The sequence below is a fragment of the Neofelis nebulosa genome, chromosome 11, assembly GCF_028018385.1.
Source record: "Neofelis nebulosa isolate mNeoNeb1 chromosome 11, mNeoNeb1.pri, whole genome shotgun sequence".
Classification (NCBI taxonomy): Eukaryota; Metazoa; Chordata; class Mammalia; order Carnivora; family Felidae; genus Neofelis; species Neofelis nebulosa.
In genome coordinates this window covers 78,664,984-78,680,718 of record NC_080792.1, presented here as the reverse complement: position 1 = coordinate 78,680,718, position 15,735 = coordinate 78,664,984, and the positions used below count along the sequence as shown (strand labels likewise).

Below are 15,735 nucleotides of genomic sequence, written 5' to 3'. Positions count from 1 at the left end.
GCCTCCATCCCCCTTCTCGGGCGCCGGGTCCCCGGCCGCTGACCGCCTTCCTCCAGCGCCAGCCGCCCCCTCTGGTGGGGACGAGGGGGGCGTGCACCCCCAACCCGTGCCCTCCCCCCCGCAACGCGCACCTGTTCCTCCTCCTCCTCCTCCTCTTGCCCCCGGCCGGCCGCGCCGGCGCCCCGACCCCCACTTGCGCCGCGCCCCGGCCTCCCGAGCCCCGCACTCACCACGAGTAGGTCTGCTCCGCCATGGCGCTGACTCTCTTGGGCTCCGCTGCAGGCTCTGGCCGGGCCCGGCGGCGGCGGCGGCGGCGGAACGAACGGGCGGCGGACTCGCTCGGGCCGGGAGCGGAAGGCGCGGCCGCGGCCCGGCGCTCGCTCGCTGGCTCGCACGGCGGGCGGGCCGGGAAGGCGGCTGGCGGGGAGAGGCCGGGCTCCAAGGCGGCCCCGCTCCCTGGGCCCCGGGGCGGGGCGGGCTCCGCTCTCGGCCTCCCTCACCGGCGGCGGCGGCGGCGGCTCCGCTGCGGCTCTAAACCCAACATGGCGGCGGCGGCGGCGGCGCGGAGAACAAGGGGGCCCCGGGGCGGGCGAGCGGCGAGAGGGCCCCGCGCTCACTGCGCGCTGGGCCGCGGGAGCGCCGCGCTCGAGCGGCGGCGGCGGCGGCCGGGGGACATGGCCGGCGGGCGGAGGCGGAGACGGCGGCGGCGGCGGCGGCGGCTGAGGGGGGCGCTAGGCGTTGAGGCGAGGCCGCTCGGCTCACACCCGCTGAGGGGAGGAGAGGAGGGGGCGGGGGCCAGCCTTGGACCCGCGCGGGTCACGTGCCCAAAACACGCTCACGTGACGCGCGCGCCCCGCCCCTCGCGCCAGGCCCTTGCGCGGGGACGTCGGTTCGCTGGTTCGAGGCGACTGTTGCTCGCAAGGCTTCTGGCGGATGGGCCGCCTCCCGCCGCCTGGTGCCGCCTCCTCCCCACGCGGAGCCGTCGCCTCGGGCCCCCTCCCATTTCCCTTTAAGGGGGCTGCAGCAGCCAGCCAATCAGGAGCCCCGAAGCGTCCGTTGGCTGCCAGTCAGCTGTCAGCCGTCAATCAACAGTGTGCTGGCCGCGGGTCCCCCAACTGTCAGTCAACCTGTCAGTCCGCAGGCCGAGCGCCGCATCCCTTCGTTCGTTGGTTCATTCATTCGTTTAGCAAATGTTCCGTGCTGCCAGCCTCTATTGCGCCAGGCTCTGTGCCAGGTCTTCGGGGTGTCAACTCGAATACCCCACACTTGCCTTCACTTAATCCATCATCAGATATTTATTGGGAACCAAACGATAAATCCGCCGATTCTGCTGGATCTCTGCCCTCTAAGAGCTTACATTCTAGAGGAAGAGACATAGTCCAAGCCGACACAGAGGTGAAGATGATGTCAGGTGCTGTTTCATGAAGATGATAACTCAAGGTAATGGGACAGAGTGCGTACGGGTGGAGGCTACCCTTAGATAGGGTGGTCGAGGAAGGCTTAGCTGAGCAGATGACATTTGAGTTGACACCTGAAGGATGAGAAGGAGCTGGTCCTGCAAGAGCAAAAACCTCAGGGAACTGCCCATCGGGATGACAGGAGGCAGGCACAAAGTAAAATAACAGCGCTAGACCAGAGACCAACAGAGTGAATCTGGGGCGTAGGAGGAGAGAGGAGAGATGGGTTGAGCTTCTAGGCATCAGGGGATGCCTCTCCAGGAGTGGCTTATGAGGAGAAAAGGCATTCTATGAAGAGAGAATGGCATGAGGCAAGGCCCAAAGATGTGAAGGCTTGGAGTGAGCTTGGATCCGGGAGTGGGAGTGGATAGTTTGTGCTGGGGAGTGTTGAGAGAAGGGACTGATAAGGTGCGTTGAGGCCAGACTCTGAAGGGCCAAGATAAGCCAGTTACTATGTTCATGAATGAAAATGATCAGTGCAGCTCCAGGTTGGAGAAGCATGCTTGGGCAACAGACACACGAGTCCCCCCTGGCCCCCAATCTCCAGAGGGAGCAGACCTTGCACACCTGAAACCAGCATATTCAAGCTCCTCTGCAGCTTGGCCAATTTCAGGCCGGGATCTAGCTCTGCTCCAGTTTCCCAGGGCCTGCCCGGGCTTACAGGGAACACCACTCCCCGAATCTATCTCCAAATGGATCAGTTGGCCACTGCCCATACATCTGCTGCTTGCCTGTTCCCCAAGGGGAACCCATTAATGAGAAAGCCAAGTACACTTTTCCTTCAGAGGCATTCTCTCCTTCTTCCTCCTTGCCCCACTGCCAGATGCCAAGATCAGTCAGGTTCGACATGTTTCCTGAAGCTCCACCACAGAGCCCTGGGAAAGGGCTAGCTGATAAGATCAAAGTCCCAAAGAGGGTTTGAGATAGGGCCCCAAGAAAATGCCAGACCACCAAGTGCCCTTCCTCTGACCATTGACAGAAAGATACCAGCCTGCAAATATCTTCCCAGCTGTAAATAGCACTGGATGTAGGGATATCATGGGGAGATAGGAAGGCAGAGAGCCTACATTTTGATGTTCACTTAGCTCTTACAGCTTTGCCAGTGCTTTTACAGAATGCCAAACATTCCCTTGAATGTGACATACAGTCATTCTGAGTCTCAGAGGAGCATGAGTTGAGGTTTCAGACCCCATGGGAAAGACCAGAAGCCATTGGTACAAGTGGCTTTGAGAGGTGCAGAAGCTTCTTGCCTGGAAAGCTAAGAACAAAACAGACCAGACGTGTTGCTAATGAAACAAAAAGATGGAGAGCCTCTGGGAAATTCACTTGGTTTTTAGTTCCCAGTGAGTCATTAAAGGCAAAGCCAAGTGAAAAGTTGGTATCTGCTGGATGGGACAGGAGGTGCTGAGGAAAGAAAGTCAAGGCTTTCCCAGAAGCAGTGGGACCACTGCACTGAGAAAAATCTGGTGGAAGAAAGGAAGAAGAGGTTTGGGTAAAGGTATGGGGTCAGAAATGAAAAGAAAGGTTTTTGTCTCTCCATCTAAACCAGGGGTCCTCATAGTGTCTCTTGGGTGAACAAGTGAGGGCAGACTGTATAAGAAGCCATAAGATACCATATGTTTTCACTCTTATGTGGATCCTGAGAAACTTAACAGAAGACCATGGGGGAGGGGAAGGAAAAAAGAAGTTACAGAGGGAGGGAGCCAAACCATAAGAGACTCTTAAAAACTGAGAATAAACTGAGGGTTGATGGGGGGTGGGAGGGAGGAGAGGGTGGGTGATGGGCATTGAGAAGGGCACCTGTTGGGATGAGCACTGGGTGTTGTATGGAAACCAATTTGACAGTAAATTTCATAAAAAACAAACAAACAAACAAACAAACAGCATTTGACAAGACCAAGAGAGTGTCTAGGCCACAGAAACCCTGTGTATGTGGTCCAAGGAGGATGGAGTGTGAGCCCAGGCTAGTGGCTTGAGCATCTGGAGCTAAGGTTGCCAAGATGTAGAAAGCACCTCCAGGTCCTGGGCAGGATCTCTGGGGAGTGACTTTCAGTCACTCTGCCAGTAGCACTCAGCTCCAACCTGGAGCAGTCCCAGGTGTATCTCTGGCACCTCTGGGCCTTAGCCCGGTAGTCAGGTGTGCTTGGCGCTTGGCAGGAGGAGATAGATGCAGGTGTTCGCTTCCCCCACGGGGGATGCCTGGCTTCCTCCCCCCCACACCCCCGCCCCCGCCCCCCGTCCCCGAAGATAAGAGGGCCACATTTTATGCAATGTTTGTTGAAAGAAGCAATGGAAGTTCCTCTAATTATCACCACGGTAATTATAGGATCACTTCTTCTATCAACTGTGTTCAAAAGAGACTTGGTGAGTCTCCCCAGGACCTGTCATCTGCCTTAGGCACAGACTCCTGGGAGCAGGCTTTGCAGGTCGGGTTGGGCTGAGTAGGCACTAGTGAGAGGGTAAAAGGCTTGGGTCCGACCGTCCCCCTTGCCTCTCCGACCCATTTTCACCTCTATCGTCCACTCCCCACCCCCACACACATGCTCTCTATTTACATTCCACAGTGAGTGGATGGCACTTCCTGATGGGCTCTGTTCTTTTTTGTTTCTAGATCTCTGACCAAGCCCGGGAGGCATTTCCATTGCTTCTTCACTGCTGCTCATCATTTTGAGGTTTGCTTCTATGTCACCCAGGAGGGAAGTCTCACTTGACCAAGCGTAAGCTCGGTTAGATACTCCTCCCCAGGCCTCCCCCAGGCCCCTGAATCTACATGTATGGTAACACTTAGCACGCTGAACTGTCACTGCTTGTTTACTTGTCATTTTCTCCCTCTGGATCGTGAATGCCTTGTGGGAAGGGACTGTGGCTTGCTGCCAGTTACACCTTCAGTTCCCAGTGCAGTAGAAGCTTGAATATTGTGGAATGAATGCTTGAGTGAGCAAGAGGCTAACCAGGTTTTGAACCAGAACAACTGGTTTCGCCTGATGTTCCCATGATTCTCTCCATGACCTTGTTCGTATTCAGCATCCCCTCCTGTCCTCCAAAACCCCCTCCCTGACTGAGAAAGAGAATCCTTCAAGGCAGATAAATCTCGGTTAGAAATATTATGGGAAGGCAAAAGATTGGAAGGAAGGTATATGGGAAGCGTAGGTATCAGGTCACCTGCAATCTTTGGACATGGGTCTTTCAAAAAAAAACCTTAATTTTTTGTAGAACAGGTTTAAGTTTATAGAAAAGTTGATGGGAAAGTACCAAGGGTTCCCGCATACTCCCCTGCCCCCAACACAGTTTCCCTTATTATTTATATCTTGTGTGGTACATTTGTTACAATTGGTGGGCCAATAATGGTATACAATATGATTAACTAAAGTCCATAGTTTACATTGTGTTTCACTTTTTAAAATCTTTTTTTTTTTTAAAATAATCTCCACACCCAACGTGTGGCTCAAACTCACGACCCTGAGATCAAGAGTAGCATGCTCCCCCATCTGAGCCTAGCCAGGAGCCCCTAGGTTTCACTTTTTGTGTTGTACAGTTCTGTGGGTTTTGACAAAAGTATAAGGATATGTCTCCACCAATACAGTATGGTACAGAATAGTTTCCCTGCCCTGAAGATCTGTGCTTCACTTACTCATCATCCCTCCTTCCCTCCAAACCCCTAGCAACTACCTATCTTTTTACTGTCTCTGTAAGCTTACCTTTTCCAGAATGTCATATAGTTAGAATCATACAGACTTTTTAGATTGGCTTTTTTTTCTCTTTGCAATATGCTTTTAAGGTTCTCCATGTCTTTTTTGTGGCTTCAAAGTTCTTTTATCGCAGAATAATATTTCACTGTATGAATGTACCAGTGTCTGTTTATCCATTCACCTACTGAAGGACATCTTGGATGCTTCCAGATCTCGGCAAGTGTGAACAAAGCAGCTAAGAATATTCATGTGCAGGTTTTTGTGTGGACATACGTTTTCAACTTAATTCAGAATGTCATGGGTTTCTTAGAAGTGTGTTGCTTAATTTCCCAATATTTGGGGTTTTGCCTGATATCTTATTGCCATTTATTTCTAATTAATCCTGCTGTGGTCAAAGAATATATTCTATAAGATTTTAACCTTCTGAAATTTGCTAAAACTTGTTTATGGCCCAGGATATTTTTTTTCTTTTTTAATCTTTATTTAAAGATTAAATAAATCTTTAAAGATTTATTTTATTTTCTTATATTTCTTATATATATTTCTTATATCTTATATTTCTTATATATTTATTTTATTTTCTTATAAAGAAAGACAGAGCACAAGCAGGGGAGGAGCACAGAGGGAGAGGGAGACACAGAATGTGAAGCAGACTCAGGTTCTGAGCCGTCAGCACAGAGCCTGATGCAGGGCTCAAACTCACAGACTGTGAGATCATGACCTGAGCCAAAGTCCGACACTCAACTGACTGAGCCACCCAGGTGCCCCAGGATATGGTTTATTTTGATGAATATTCCATATGCACTTAAAAAGGATTTGTATTATTTGATGTGTAATGTTCTATAAATGTCAATTAAGTCAAGATAGTTGATAATGTTCAGATATTCTACATCCTTACTAATTTTTTTGTCTAGTAATTGATTTTTTGTATCAATTATTGAGAAGTATTAAAATTTGTCATTATAATTGTGAGTTTGTCTACTTCTCCCTATAATCCTATCCATTTTTGTTTTATACATTTGAAGCTCTGTGATTAGGTTAATATACATTTAAAGGTGTTATATCTTCCTGATGAAGTGCCTCTTCTATCATTGTGAAATATCTGTTGCAGTCTGCTTTGAAGTCTACTTTATCTGGTATTGATATAGTCACTCCAGCTTTCTTATGATTTGTGGTTTTATTTTGTATCTTCTTCCACTCTTTTGCTTTCAACCTATGTGTAGTTTGTGTTTAAATAATGTGTCTTGTAGATAGCACATACATGGATCTTGCTTCTCCGCTGTCTCTGGCAATTTGTGCTTTTTGTCCATTTACATTTAATGTAATTATTGATGTATTTAGGTTTAGTTCTACTATTTGCTATTTGCTTTCTGCTGTCCCTTCTTTTTGTTGTTGTTCTTCCTCTGTTTCTCCTCTCCTTCCTTCCTTTGGTTTAATTGAATAATATTTTGTATTCATTTTAAATCCTCTTTAAAAATCCTGTAGCCTTTTTAGCTACACCTTCTGTGAATTGTATTTGTGGTGGTTGCTGTAGTGATTATAACACAAATCCTTAACTTATCACAATCTACTTAAAATTAATATTGTAGTACTTCACATAAAATAAAGGAACTTCACAACAATATATACAGGAATATATATACAGTGCCAGAATATTGATTCTTAGCCTGTATGCTGTTGTTACTACGTAAATTACATCTGTTATAAACCCTATAATATAATGTCATAATTTTAGCTTTCAAACAGTTATGTATTTTAAAGAAATCAAGAAATGAAAAAATAGAATTTTTTTAACAATTATTTACTCACATATTTACCACTCAAGTGTTTTTCATTCCTTCCTTCAGACCTGAGTGTTTATCTGATGTCATCTCCCTTCTTCCAGATAAACTTCCTTTGGCATCTCTTATTATACAGGTTTGCTGGTGACAAACACAGTTTTTGTTTATCTGCAAATGTGTCTATTTTGCCTTCATGTTTGAAGTATGTCTTCACTGGATATAGATATCTGGTTCAAGAATGGATTTGCTATGTTTTGTTTTGTTTTCCAGCATTTTAAAGATGTCGATCTGTTAGGTTCCAGCTTCTCATTTGCAATGAGAAGTCAGCTGTCATTTATATCATAGATCCCCTGTTTATAATGTGTCATTTTTCTGTGGCTGTTTTCAAGATTTTTCTCATTCTCTTTGGATTTTGGTTGTGTGACTATGCTATGCTGGGCATGGCTTTCTTTGTATTTTTCTTGTGTGGGCTCCACTGAGCTTTTTGAATGTGCAAATTTATCTTTAATTACATTTGAGAAATCATCAGCAAATATTTCTTCAAATATTCTTATGCCCCATTCTCCCTCTTTTTCCTAAAAATTCAATTATGTGTGGTATATAGATCTTTTAATGTTTTCCCACAGGTCCATGAAGCTCTGTTTAATTTTTTTCAATTTTCTTTTTCTCTCTGGTATTCAGAATGGGTGATTTCTTTCTTTCTTTCTTTCTTTCTTTCTTTCTTTCTTTCTTTCTTTCTTTCTTTTCTGAAGATTGTTCACGCTTCTTTTTTAAATGCTTATTTATTTATTCTGAGAGAGAGAGTACATGCATGAGAGAGCATGGGCAGGGGAGAGACAGGAAGAGGGAGAGAGAGAATCCCAAGCAGGCTCCACACTCAGCATGGAGCCCAATGAGGGGGCTCAATCTCACAGCCCTGGGATCATGAACTGAGCCCAAGTCAAGAGTCAGATGCTTAACCGACTGAGCCATCCAGGCACCCCCATAATGGGGTTCTATTGATCATGTAATCCTTACAATAGCCCTGTGAAGGATTCACAGAGTCTTTGGTCATCTTCATACTGCTATTGAACTTATCAAGTTAATTTTTCATTTCATTTGTTGCACATTTTAGTTCTTGGATTTTCATTTGGTTCTTTTTTATAGTTTCAATTTCTCTGCTCAGGTTCTCCATCTGTTTCTTCACTGTGACCATATTTTCCTTTAAGGCCTTGAAAATATTTATGAGTTGCTTTCAAATCCTCAATATTTAATTACAACATTTGGATCATCGCTTTTCTCCTTGAAAATGAGTCTTGAATATAAGTCAGTTTTCTGTTTCTTCACAGGTCTACTACAACTTACTTGGTTTTTGTATGCTGGACATTGTCAAGGACCCATTGTAGACACCCTGGATTATGTTATGTTCCTCTCAAGAGTGTTTAGTTTGGTTTTAGCAGGCAACTAACTTGGCTGGACTCAAAACTCCCAACTGTGCCCCCTTGTAGAGGGCGACCCCTGAAATTTCCACTCAGTTCTTTGAGCTTCCAGGTGCTGATTTCACTGGGATCTCTGGAGCCTCCTGTGCATGTGTGTAGGTCAGTGGACAGCTAAGGATTTGGACAGAGTTTGTATACAGATTTGGGGACCCATCTCTTCTACAGCTCATGTCTTTCTGGGATTCCCCGCCACCACCACGCCTTAATTTTCCAGCAATTTGCATGGAATTCTGTACCCTTGACACCTCAAACCAGTAAAACCACAGCTCTCTACACATTCCCTACCTCCCACACAGATTAGAGAGTGCCTCAGGCAAGAGGCCACAACAATACAGATTTCACCCAATGTAGCTCCTGTCTCTCAAGTATCAACTCCCCTCACAGTTCTGCCTCCTGTTGGGTGCTCTACAGTGCCATCAAATAATTGGAGGTTTTCGGTCTATATTTTGTTCAGATTTTATCATTGTTATCTCATGGAGGGTTATTCTGCCCAATCTAATCTGCTATTACCACCCCTTTTCCCTTACACTCTTTAACTTTTTTATTCTTCAGAGCACCACCTCAAGGTCAGTATAATCAGTCCTATTTTTAAGCTAAGGAAACCAAGAATTTGAAAAGAAGCATTTTGCCCAAGGTCACACAGCTAGTTCATGGCACAACCAGGATTTGAAACAAACCAGATGACATAACCCTATCCTTGCTGTAATTCCCAGTACTTCCTATATGTCTTTAAGGTGGTTTGGATTCCACCCTAGAGCCCACTGGAAAATATTCAAGGATGGGAAGAGGTGAGATCCCTGAAAACCCCTATTCAGGCTAGGGCAGTAGTTTTCAATCCACAGTCTCAGAATCATTTGAGAAACTATGAAAAATAGAGATGCTAGGCCCCATTTCCTGGAGAGACTTGAAATCTACATTTTATACTGTTTCTTAATGATGCTAATGCCCAGGCAGGGTTACAAACCTATCTGGTAAAGGCAAAGTAACTGCCACCAGGATTCTTCTGTCTCTCGTAGCTCAGGATTCTTATTTTTCCATCATGCTTCACCAAGATACTAACACTGGTGTTGACACTGGTTAAGGCTGTGGGCCCCGGAGTCACTCCACTTAGAGTCACATCCTGGCTCTGTCACTTGTCAGCTGTGTGGCCTTGGGCAGGTGGCCCCACCTCTCTGAGCCTCCTGCTTTCTCTTATCTTAAATGGGGATCACAAGAGCACCACCTTCACAGGGCTATTGTAAGGATTACATGAGATAATTCAGCTGAACCATTTCACAGAGTGCCTGACTCCTGGTAAGCCCTCAGCTGAGAGTAACTATTATTATGAAAACCCCCTCCCTTAGCTTTTCTGCTTGCATAAACTGTGTTTTATCACTTATCTAAACCCAGCTTCTAGAGTTAAACTACACCCGTGTTTTCTAAGGTACTTCAAAATCCCCCTCTCCCAAAAGTTAACACAATCTCTGACCTTGCAACCGATCCATTCCCACCCTGAGCAGGAGGCGTTTAACAAATTTTTTTTTAATGTTTAATGTTTATTTATTTTTGAGGGACAGAGAGCGACAGAGTACGAGCAGGGGAGAGGCAGAGAGAGGAAGACACAGAATCCGAAGCAGGCTCCAGACTCTGAGCCGTCAGCTCAGAGCCTGACGCGGCTCGCACTCAGGAACGGTGAGATCAGGACCTGAGCTGGAGTCGGACACTTAACTGACTGAGCCACCCAGGCACCCGCAGCAGGAGGCATTTTAAATTGAGCCCAGAAGGGCACCTGGGTGGCTTAGTCGCTTAAGCATCTGACTTCCGCTCAGGTCATGGTCTTGCGGTTCCTGAGTTTGAGCCCCACGTTGGGCTCTATGCTGACAGCTCAGAACCTGGAGCCTGCTTCAGATTCTGTGTCTCCCTCTCTCTCTCTCTCTCTCTCTGCCCCTCCCCTGCTCTCTCTCTCCCTCTGTCTCTGTCTCTCAAAAATAAATAAATATTAAAAATAGTTTAGGGGCGCCTGGGTGGCGCAGTCGGTTAAGCGTCCGACTTCAGCCAGGTCACGATCTCGCGGTCCGTGAGTTCGAGCCCCGCGTCAGGCTCTGGGCTGATGGCTCGGAGCCTGGAGCCTGTTTCCGATTCTGTGTCTCCCTCTCTTTCTGCCCCTCTCCCGTTCATGCTCTGCCTCTCTCTGTCCCAAAAAATAAAAAAAATTAAAAAAAAATTAAAAAATAATAAAAATAGTTTATAAATCGAGCCCAGAACTTGAAAGAACTTCTTAGCAGTGACTAAGCAGCCCTTAGCGTCAGGCTGTGCCCCTTCTTGCCTGTGCGTTGGACCTTACAGGCCACACCTTCTGTGAAGCCCTGAGTGACAGCTTTGAATACCAGAATGGGGCGTTACAATGGCAAAACCAGATTTACACTGTTGAAACTAACTACCTCTGTTCCCGAGTCAGGCCTGAGTCAGAGTGTCCTAAGGGGAATCCAGGCCTGGCCAAGAAGATCCAAGGAAGGCAAGCTTCTCACACCCTGTTCCTGGACACTGGCTGAACAGCTGGGGGTATGAGAGGACTCACCCGCCACCCTTGAAGCTTACCCCATCTGGTAGACTTCACTACAGGACTCCTGGCCAGAGAAGCCTTTCCAATGTGGCACATGCCCGCCAGAGCATTCCCTCTGCTTCCATCATATGTCAGGTCTGTAGGTTTCAGGAAACACCGAGGACCGGAAGGGTTCCCACGGCTGGTTCCTGGGAAGGAAGGGAAAAGGATCTCCCGTTTTACTGGGGACCCTCTATGTGTGCTGCACATTCTTTATCGTCCTCCATCTGCACCGTGAGGTGTCTGTTTTCCTCAGCACTGAATCCCCAATGCCCAGAAGAATAGACACTAGGTCAATACTTAATCGTGATAAGAGTGAAATAGGTACCATTTATTGAGTGGTTATTACATGCCAAGTACTGTTCAAAGGGCCTTATGTGTCTTGACTCACGCTGTGTTTGCCGAATGAAAAATACGACAACAACACTATGAGGCTAGACTCTTGATTCCTATTTTACATAAGAGGAAGCTGAAACAAAGAGAAGTGGGGGGGGGGGCGGGGGGAGTCAAAGGGCAGACAGGTAATAAATGAATAGTGGGGCCAGGCTTTGAATCCAGGGAAATGTGGCATCCCAGGAAGTAGAAGGGAGGGTCTGGGTTGAGTGAATGAGATAAAGGTGCAAAGGGAAAGAACCTAGTGGGTTTTGAAGGAGGCATCTCTGAGGAAGAAGGGGCAAAGACCAGCGAATGTTGGTGGGGGCCAATGCCACCTGGCCACCTCTTAGAGCATATGTTTCACATGCAGCACTACAAACCCAGGCCAGTCCCCTAAGAAATGCTGACATCGTGGGGGCAGCCGGGTGGCTCAGTCGCTTAAACCTCTGACTCTTGATTTCGACTCAGGTCATGATCTCACTGTTCGTGGGGTTTGAGTCCAGCATCGGGCTCCAAGCTGACAGGGCAGTATCTGCTTGGGATTCTCTCTCTCCCTCTCTCTGCCCCTCCCCTGCTTATGCATTCTCTCTCTGTCTCTCTTAAAATAAATAAATAAACTTAAAAAAAAAAAAAAAAGAAGAAGAATGCTGACATCCTGTCCTCAAGGACCACACCCCCTTCCTACAGGAAGAGGGTAGAAATGAACCTTAAATTTCATCATGGCCACAGGGCGCGGAGGGGTATGGCTCCTGCCCCAGTGATCACAAGCCACTGTTTCTGTGCCTCTGGTCAGATCCTCTCCCAGAGTCCTAGAGTCAGGGTAGTGTGGGGAGGTGGGGAGTAGCAGGCAGCTTCCCAGCTCCGCCTGAGATGAGTCAAAGGTGACGCCCCTGCCCTGGAGTCTGGGCGCCCCTGCCCAGTCTGGGCAGGTAGGAGCACATCGAAAACCCCATCAGTGGTTCAGAGGACACCCACCCACTTGGCCTCATTCTTAGGTGAGACCCCTGGGGTCATCTTGGTGACGGGGCTACAGAGCTGGCCTGCCTTCCTGGGCAAGCATTCGGTGGACCTGACTTCTCAGATGGGACAGAGGCCCCAACAGGGCAAGGGCTGGGGTAACACCCAAGAAAAGGAAAAAGCTGTGACCCTTCTGCCCCTAGCTCATCCCCTGGTGACACAAATGACCAAGTCTGCTCTGGTCACTCAGCCCCACCCACCTCAGCTGCTCCAGTGTATCACATCATTTTCTTCACAACACATTTCACCACAGGATTGACCTTGACCCATCTGATGCACTTGCTTGGTATCTCCCTGCTGCTTTGAAGCTCCTGCTCCCTGTTCGCTGTAGGTGTGGAACGGAACTGGGCACAGAGCATGTGCTGAATAGCTGTGGATGAGCCATGAGTATGACAGGACCACGCCTCCACCTACGGTCTTGGTGTCCCAACCGCCCCCCACCAGCACCACCACAGCTGGGCCAGCAGGAAGTCCTGACCCGGACATGGGTCCCCTTCACCAAGGATTCCAGCCATGCTCTGGGTTCTGGTAGGGGCTGTGGCTCCCTCCGAGGTCCGGGAAGGGAGGAGACGCCTCGGATGCGGCCAGAGCTGCTCCTTGGTGGCTTGAGGCCCCTCTGCCCACTGTTGGTGGGGCTCAGGCGCTGCCCCACTGCTGACTTCCCTTCGGGGCCTGCCTACCTGGGAGGCTTTATGCTCACTCCTCTCTGTGGCCGGTCCCCTGTAGTGTCTCCTGTTGAGCTCCGTCAGAGAGGGGGATGCCTTAGCAGAGCGTTTTGGGCCCCACGTGAACCCCTCCTTGCCTTCACCCCACAGCCTTCTCATCCCAGAACAAATGAGGGCTATGTGAGGACGAAGAAGGGCAAACGCATCCTCAGACTGTTCCCTGAACACCTGTTCCTAACAATCTCTCAGCTTAGTCCTCTGTCAGGCCCTCTCCGCCTGGTGTCTTCCTCCTGGGATTTTCTCTCTCAGGGGCCTTTCCTCCCTGCATGTAGTTATGTCTATCCCTGCTGATGCTGTTGGGTTGGTGTGACCTTGTCTGAACCCTAGGTTCAGATACCTGGACAGGGTATCAGCTCTTTTCCTTGAGGCCCATGGGTCCTATGCAGATCAGAGGGTGTGTCCAGCCATATTGCAGGAGGTACCATGCCCCCCGCCTCCCACCTAATGTTCCACAGCCATTTGGGAACCAGTCTATTTCTAGCCCACGGGCCCCTCTGGAGGGTACTGTGGCCGGATTGCTGTGCTTTCGCTGAGCCAAAACAATCCTACCCAAGAACCCAGCAATCAAGAGGCTGGGGGGAGAGAAGGTATATTTTCTAAGCACCCACCATGAGCCAAGCGTCCTGCTGGGCCCTTCCAAACGGAAGGTCTCAGAATCCCCTAACTGTTGAATAAACTTTTGGTGAACACCTACTCTGTGTCACGCTTTACGGACCTCATCTTTTTTTTACAACATTCTTGGGAAGGATTTTCATCTCAGAGTTGAGGAGACCGAGAGTCCAAGAGGTGAAGGGGCCTTCCTAGGCTTACAGCTGGTACCTGACTCCAGAGTCCATGCTTGTCTCAGCCTGCCACATCCTATCCCCAGTTGTGGCCTTAAGAGACACACTCAAGGGGGCACCTGGGTGGCTTAGTCAGTTAAGCGTCTGACTTTGGCTCAGGTCATGATCTCATGGTTCATGAGTTTGAGCCCCATATCAGGCTCTGTGCTAACAGTACGGAGTCTGCCTGGGATTCTCTCTCTCCCTCTCTCTGCCCTTCCCCCACTTGCACACGCACACGCACACACACCCACCTGCACACGCGCTCTCTCTTACTCTCAAAATAAATAAACTTAAAAAAAGAGAGAGATGCTCAAGGAAAACAAGGCATGAATCACAACACTCTACTCACCTAAACAAGGGGTACAAACCCAAGAGCCTCCTGGGCCCAAACAGATCATTTAAATAATAAGCGAAGTAGTCCAGGCCAACAGGGATGAGTGGAGACCATGGAAAACTGGAGGAGGTCACACCCCATTGAAAGGCAACAGGTGCTACTCATCTTCTACCAAATGTTAGCGCGTGGGACCGTGCATCAGTGTGGCCAGATCTTCTGATTTTTCAAGAAAATCTGGAAATCTGAAACTTTTATGTGAAATTTACAAACAAAGCATTTCTGGGGCACCTGGGTAGCTCAATCGGTGAAGCATCCGACTCTTGGTTTCAGCTCAGTCATGATCTCACGGTTTCATGGGTTCGAGCCCCACATCGGGCTCTGCGCTGATGGTGTGGAACCTGCTTGGGATTCTCTCTGTTTCTCTCTCTCTCTCTCTCTCTTTCTGCCCCTCCCCTGCTCCCGCTGTCTCTGTCTCTCTCAAAATAAATAACATTAGGGGCGCCTGGGTGGCTCAGTCGGTTGAGCGTCCGATGTCGGCTCAGATCATGATCTCACAGTTTGTGAGTTCAAGGCCTGCGTCGAGCTCTGTGCCGATAGCTCAGAGCCTGGAGCCTGCTTCGGATTCTGTGTCTCCCTGTCTCTCTGCCCCTAACCCACTTGCGTTCTGTCTCTGTCTCTCTCAAAAATAAATAAACATTAAAAATAATAACATTAAAAAATAATAAATAAAAGCCATTTGTTTAAAACAAACAAACAAAGCATTTTTACTTATGGCTGCATCAGGCTGACAATTTGGCCCTCTGAACTAGAAGATGCTCCACAATCTTGGAAAGGATCCCATGTCTATGAATCTGCCGTTTCCAGTTTTGCACTGTGGGCCCTCAAGATACCCCTCTATCGGGGGAGGGAAGGTTAGAGATGGGAAGACATAAGACACGCACACCCAAAAGGCATGCCACTCTTGAAGAAAAGACACAGTTAAAAAAAAAGAAAAAGAAAAAGACACATGGTTGTAACACAGGACTACTTGAAGGTCTGAGCTCATTAGCTGCCAACAACAGAATCCATTTCTAGGTAACTCAGGCAGAAAGGAATTTGTTAGAAGGGTATCTGGAAGCTTAGAGAACCGGTGAGAGAAATAGAAGCAGAAAATTGGCAGAAACCCAGGGGAGGGAGATGGATGGAATGACGCCTAAGGATTTTGCCACAAATAGCCTGTGGCCATCGCTGAGCATCAGAGGCCCCACGAAGCCTAAATCATCTCTCCTCGTAGGTAGCCCTCACCCTGTGCTTCCAGAAGTTCCAGCCAAGTGATCCAGCTTGGTGAGAATGAATATCTGATACTTTTATTTCATAGAAAATCTGATGTTTGATCCAGAAGGTGGACCCCTCCCAAACACAGGTATGAGGTTCAGATGCTGGGAAGCCACACATACACACACCTACCGTCCAACCCATAGTCTAAGCCGGAAGG

At 48.3% G+C, this 15,735-nt stretch overlaps 1 protein-coding gene across 1 annotated transcript in view; it reads right to left on the bottom strand.

Annotated features, from left to right (window-relative positions):
• The window catches only part of SPPL3 (signal peptide peptidase like 3), a 139,019-nt gene extending 138,625 nt beyond the window's left edge, over positions 1–394 (bottom strand). The window contains exon 1 of the mRNA XM_058691083.1: positions 231–394. Within this exon, the coding sequence (XP_058547066.1) occupies positions 231–253 (23 nt within the window). The 5' untranslated portion in view covers positions 254–394. The remainder of the gene's footprint in view (positions 1–230) is intronic.
• Between the last annotated feature and the right edge of the window lie 15,341 nt (positions 395–15,735).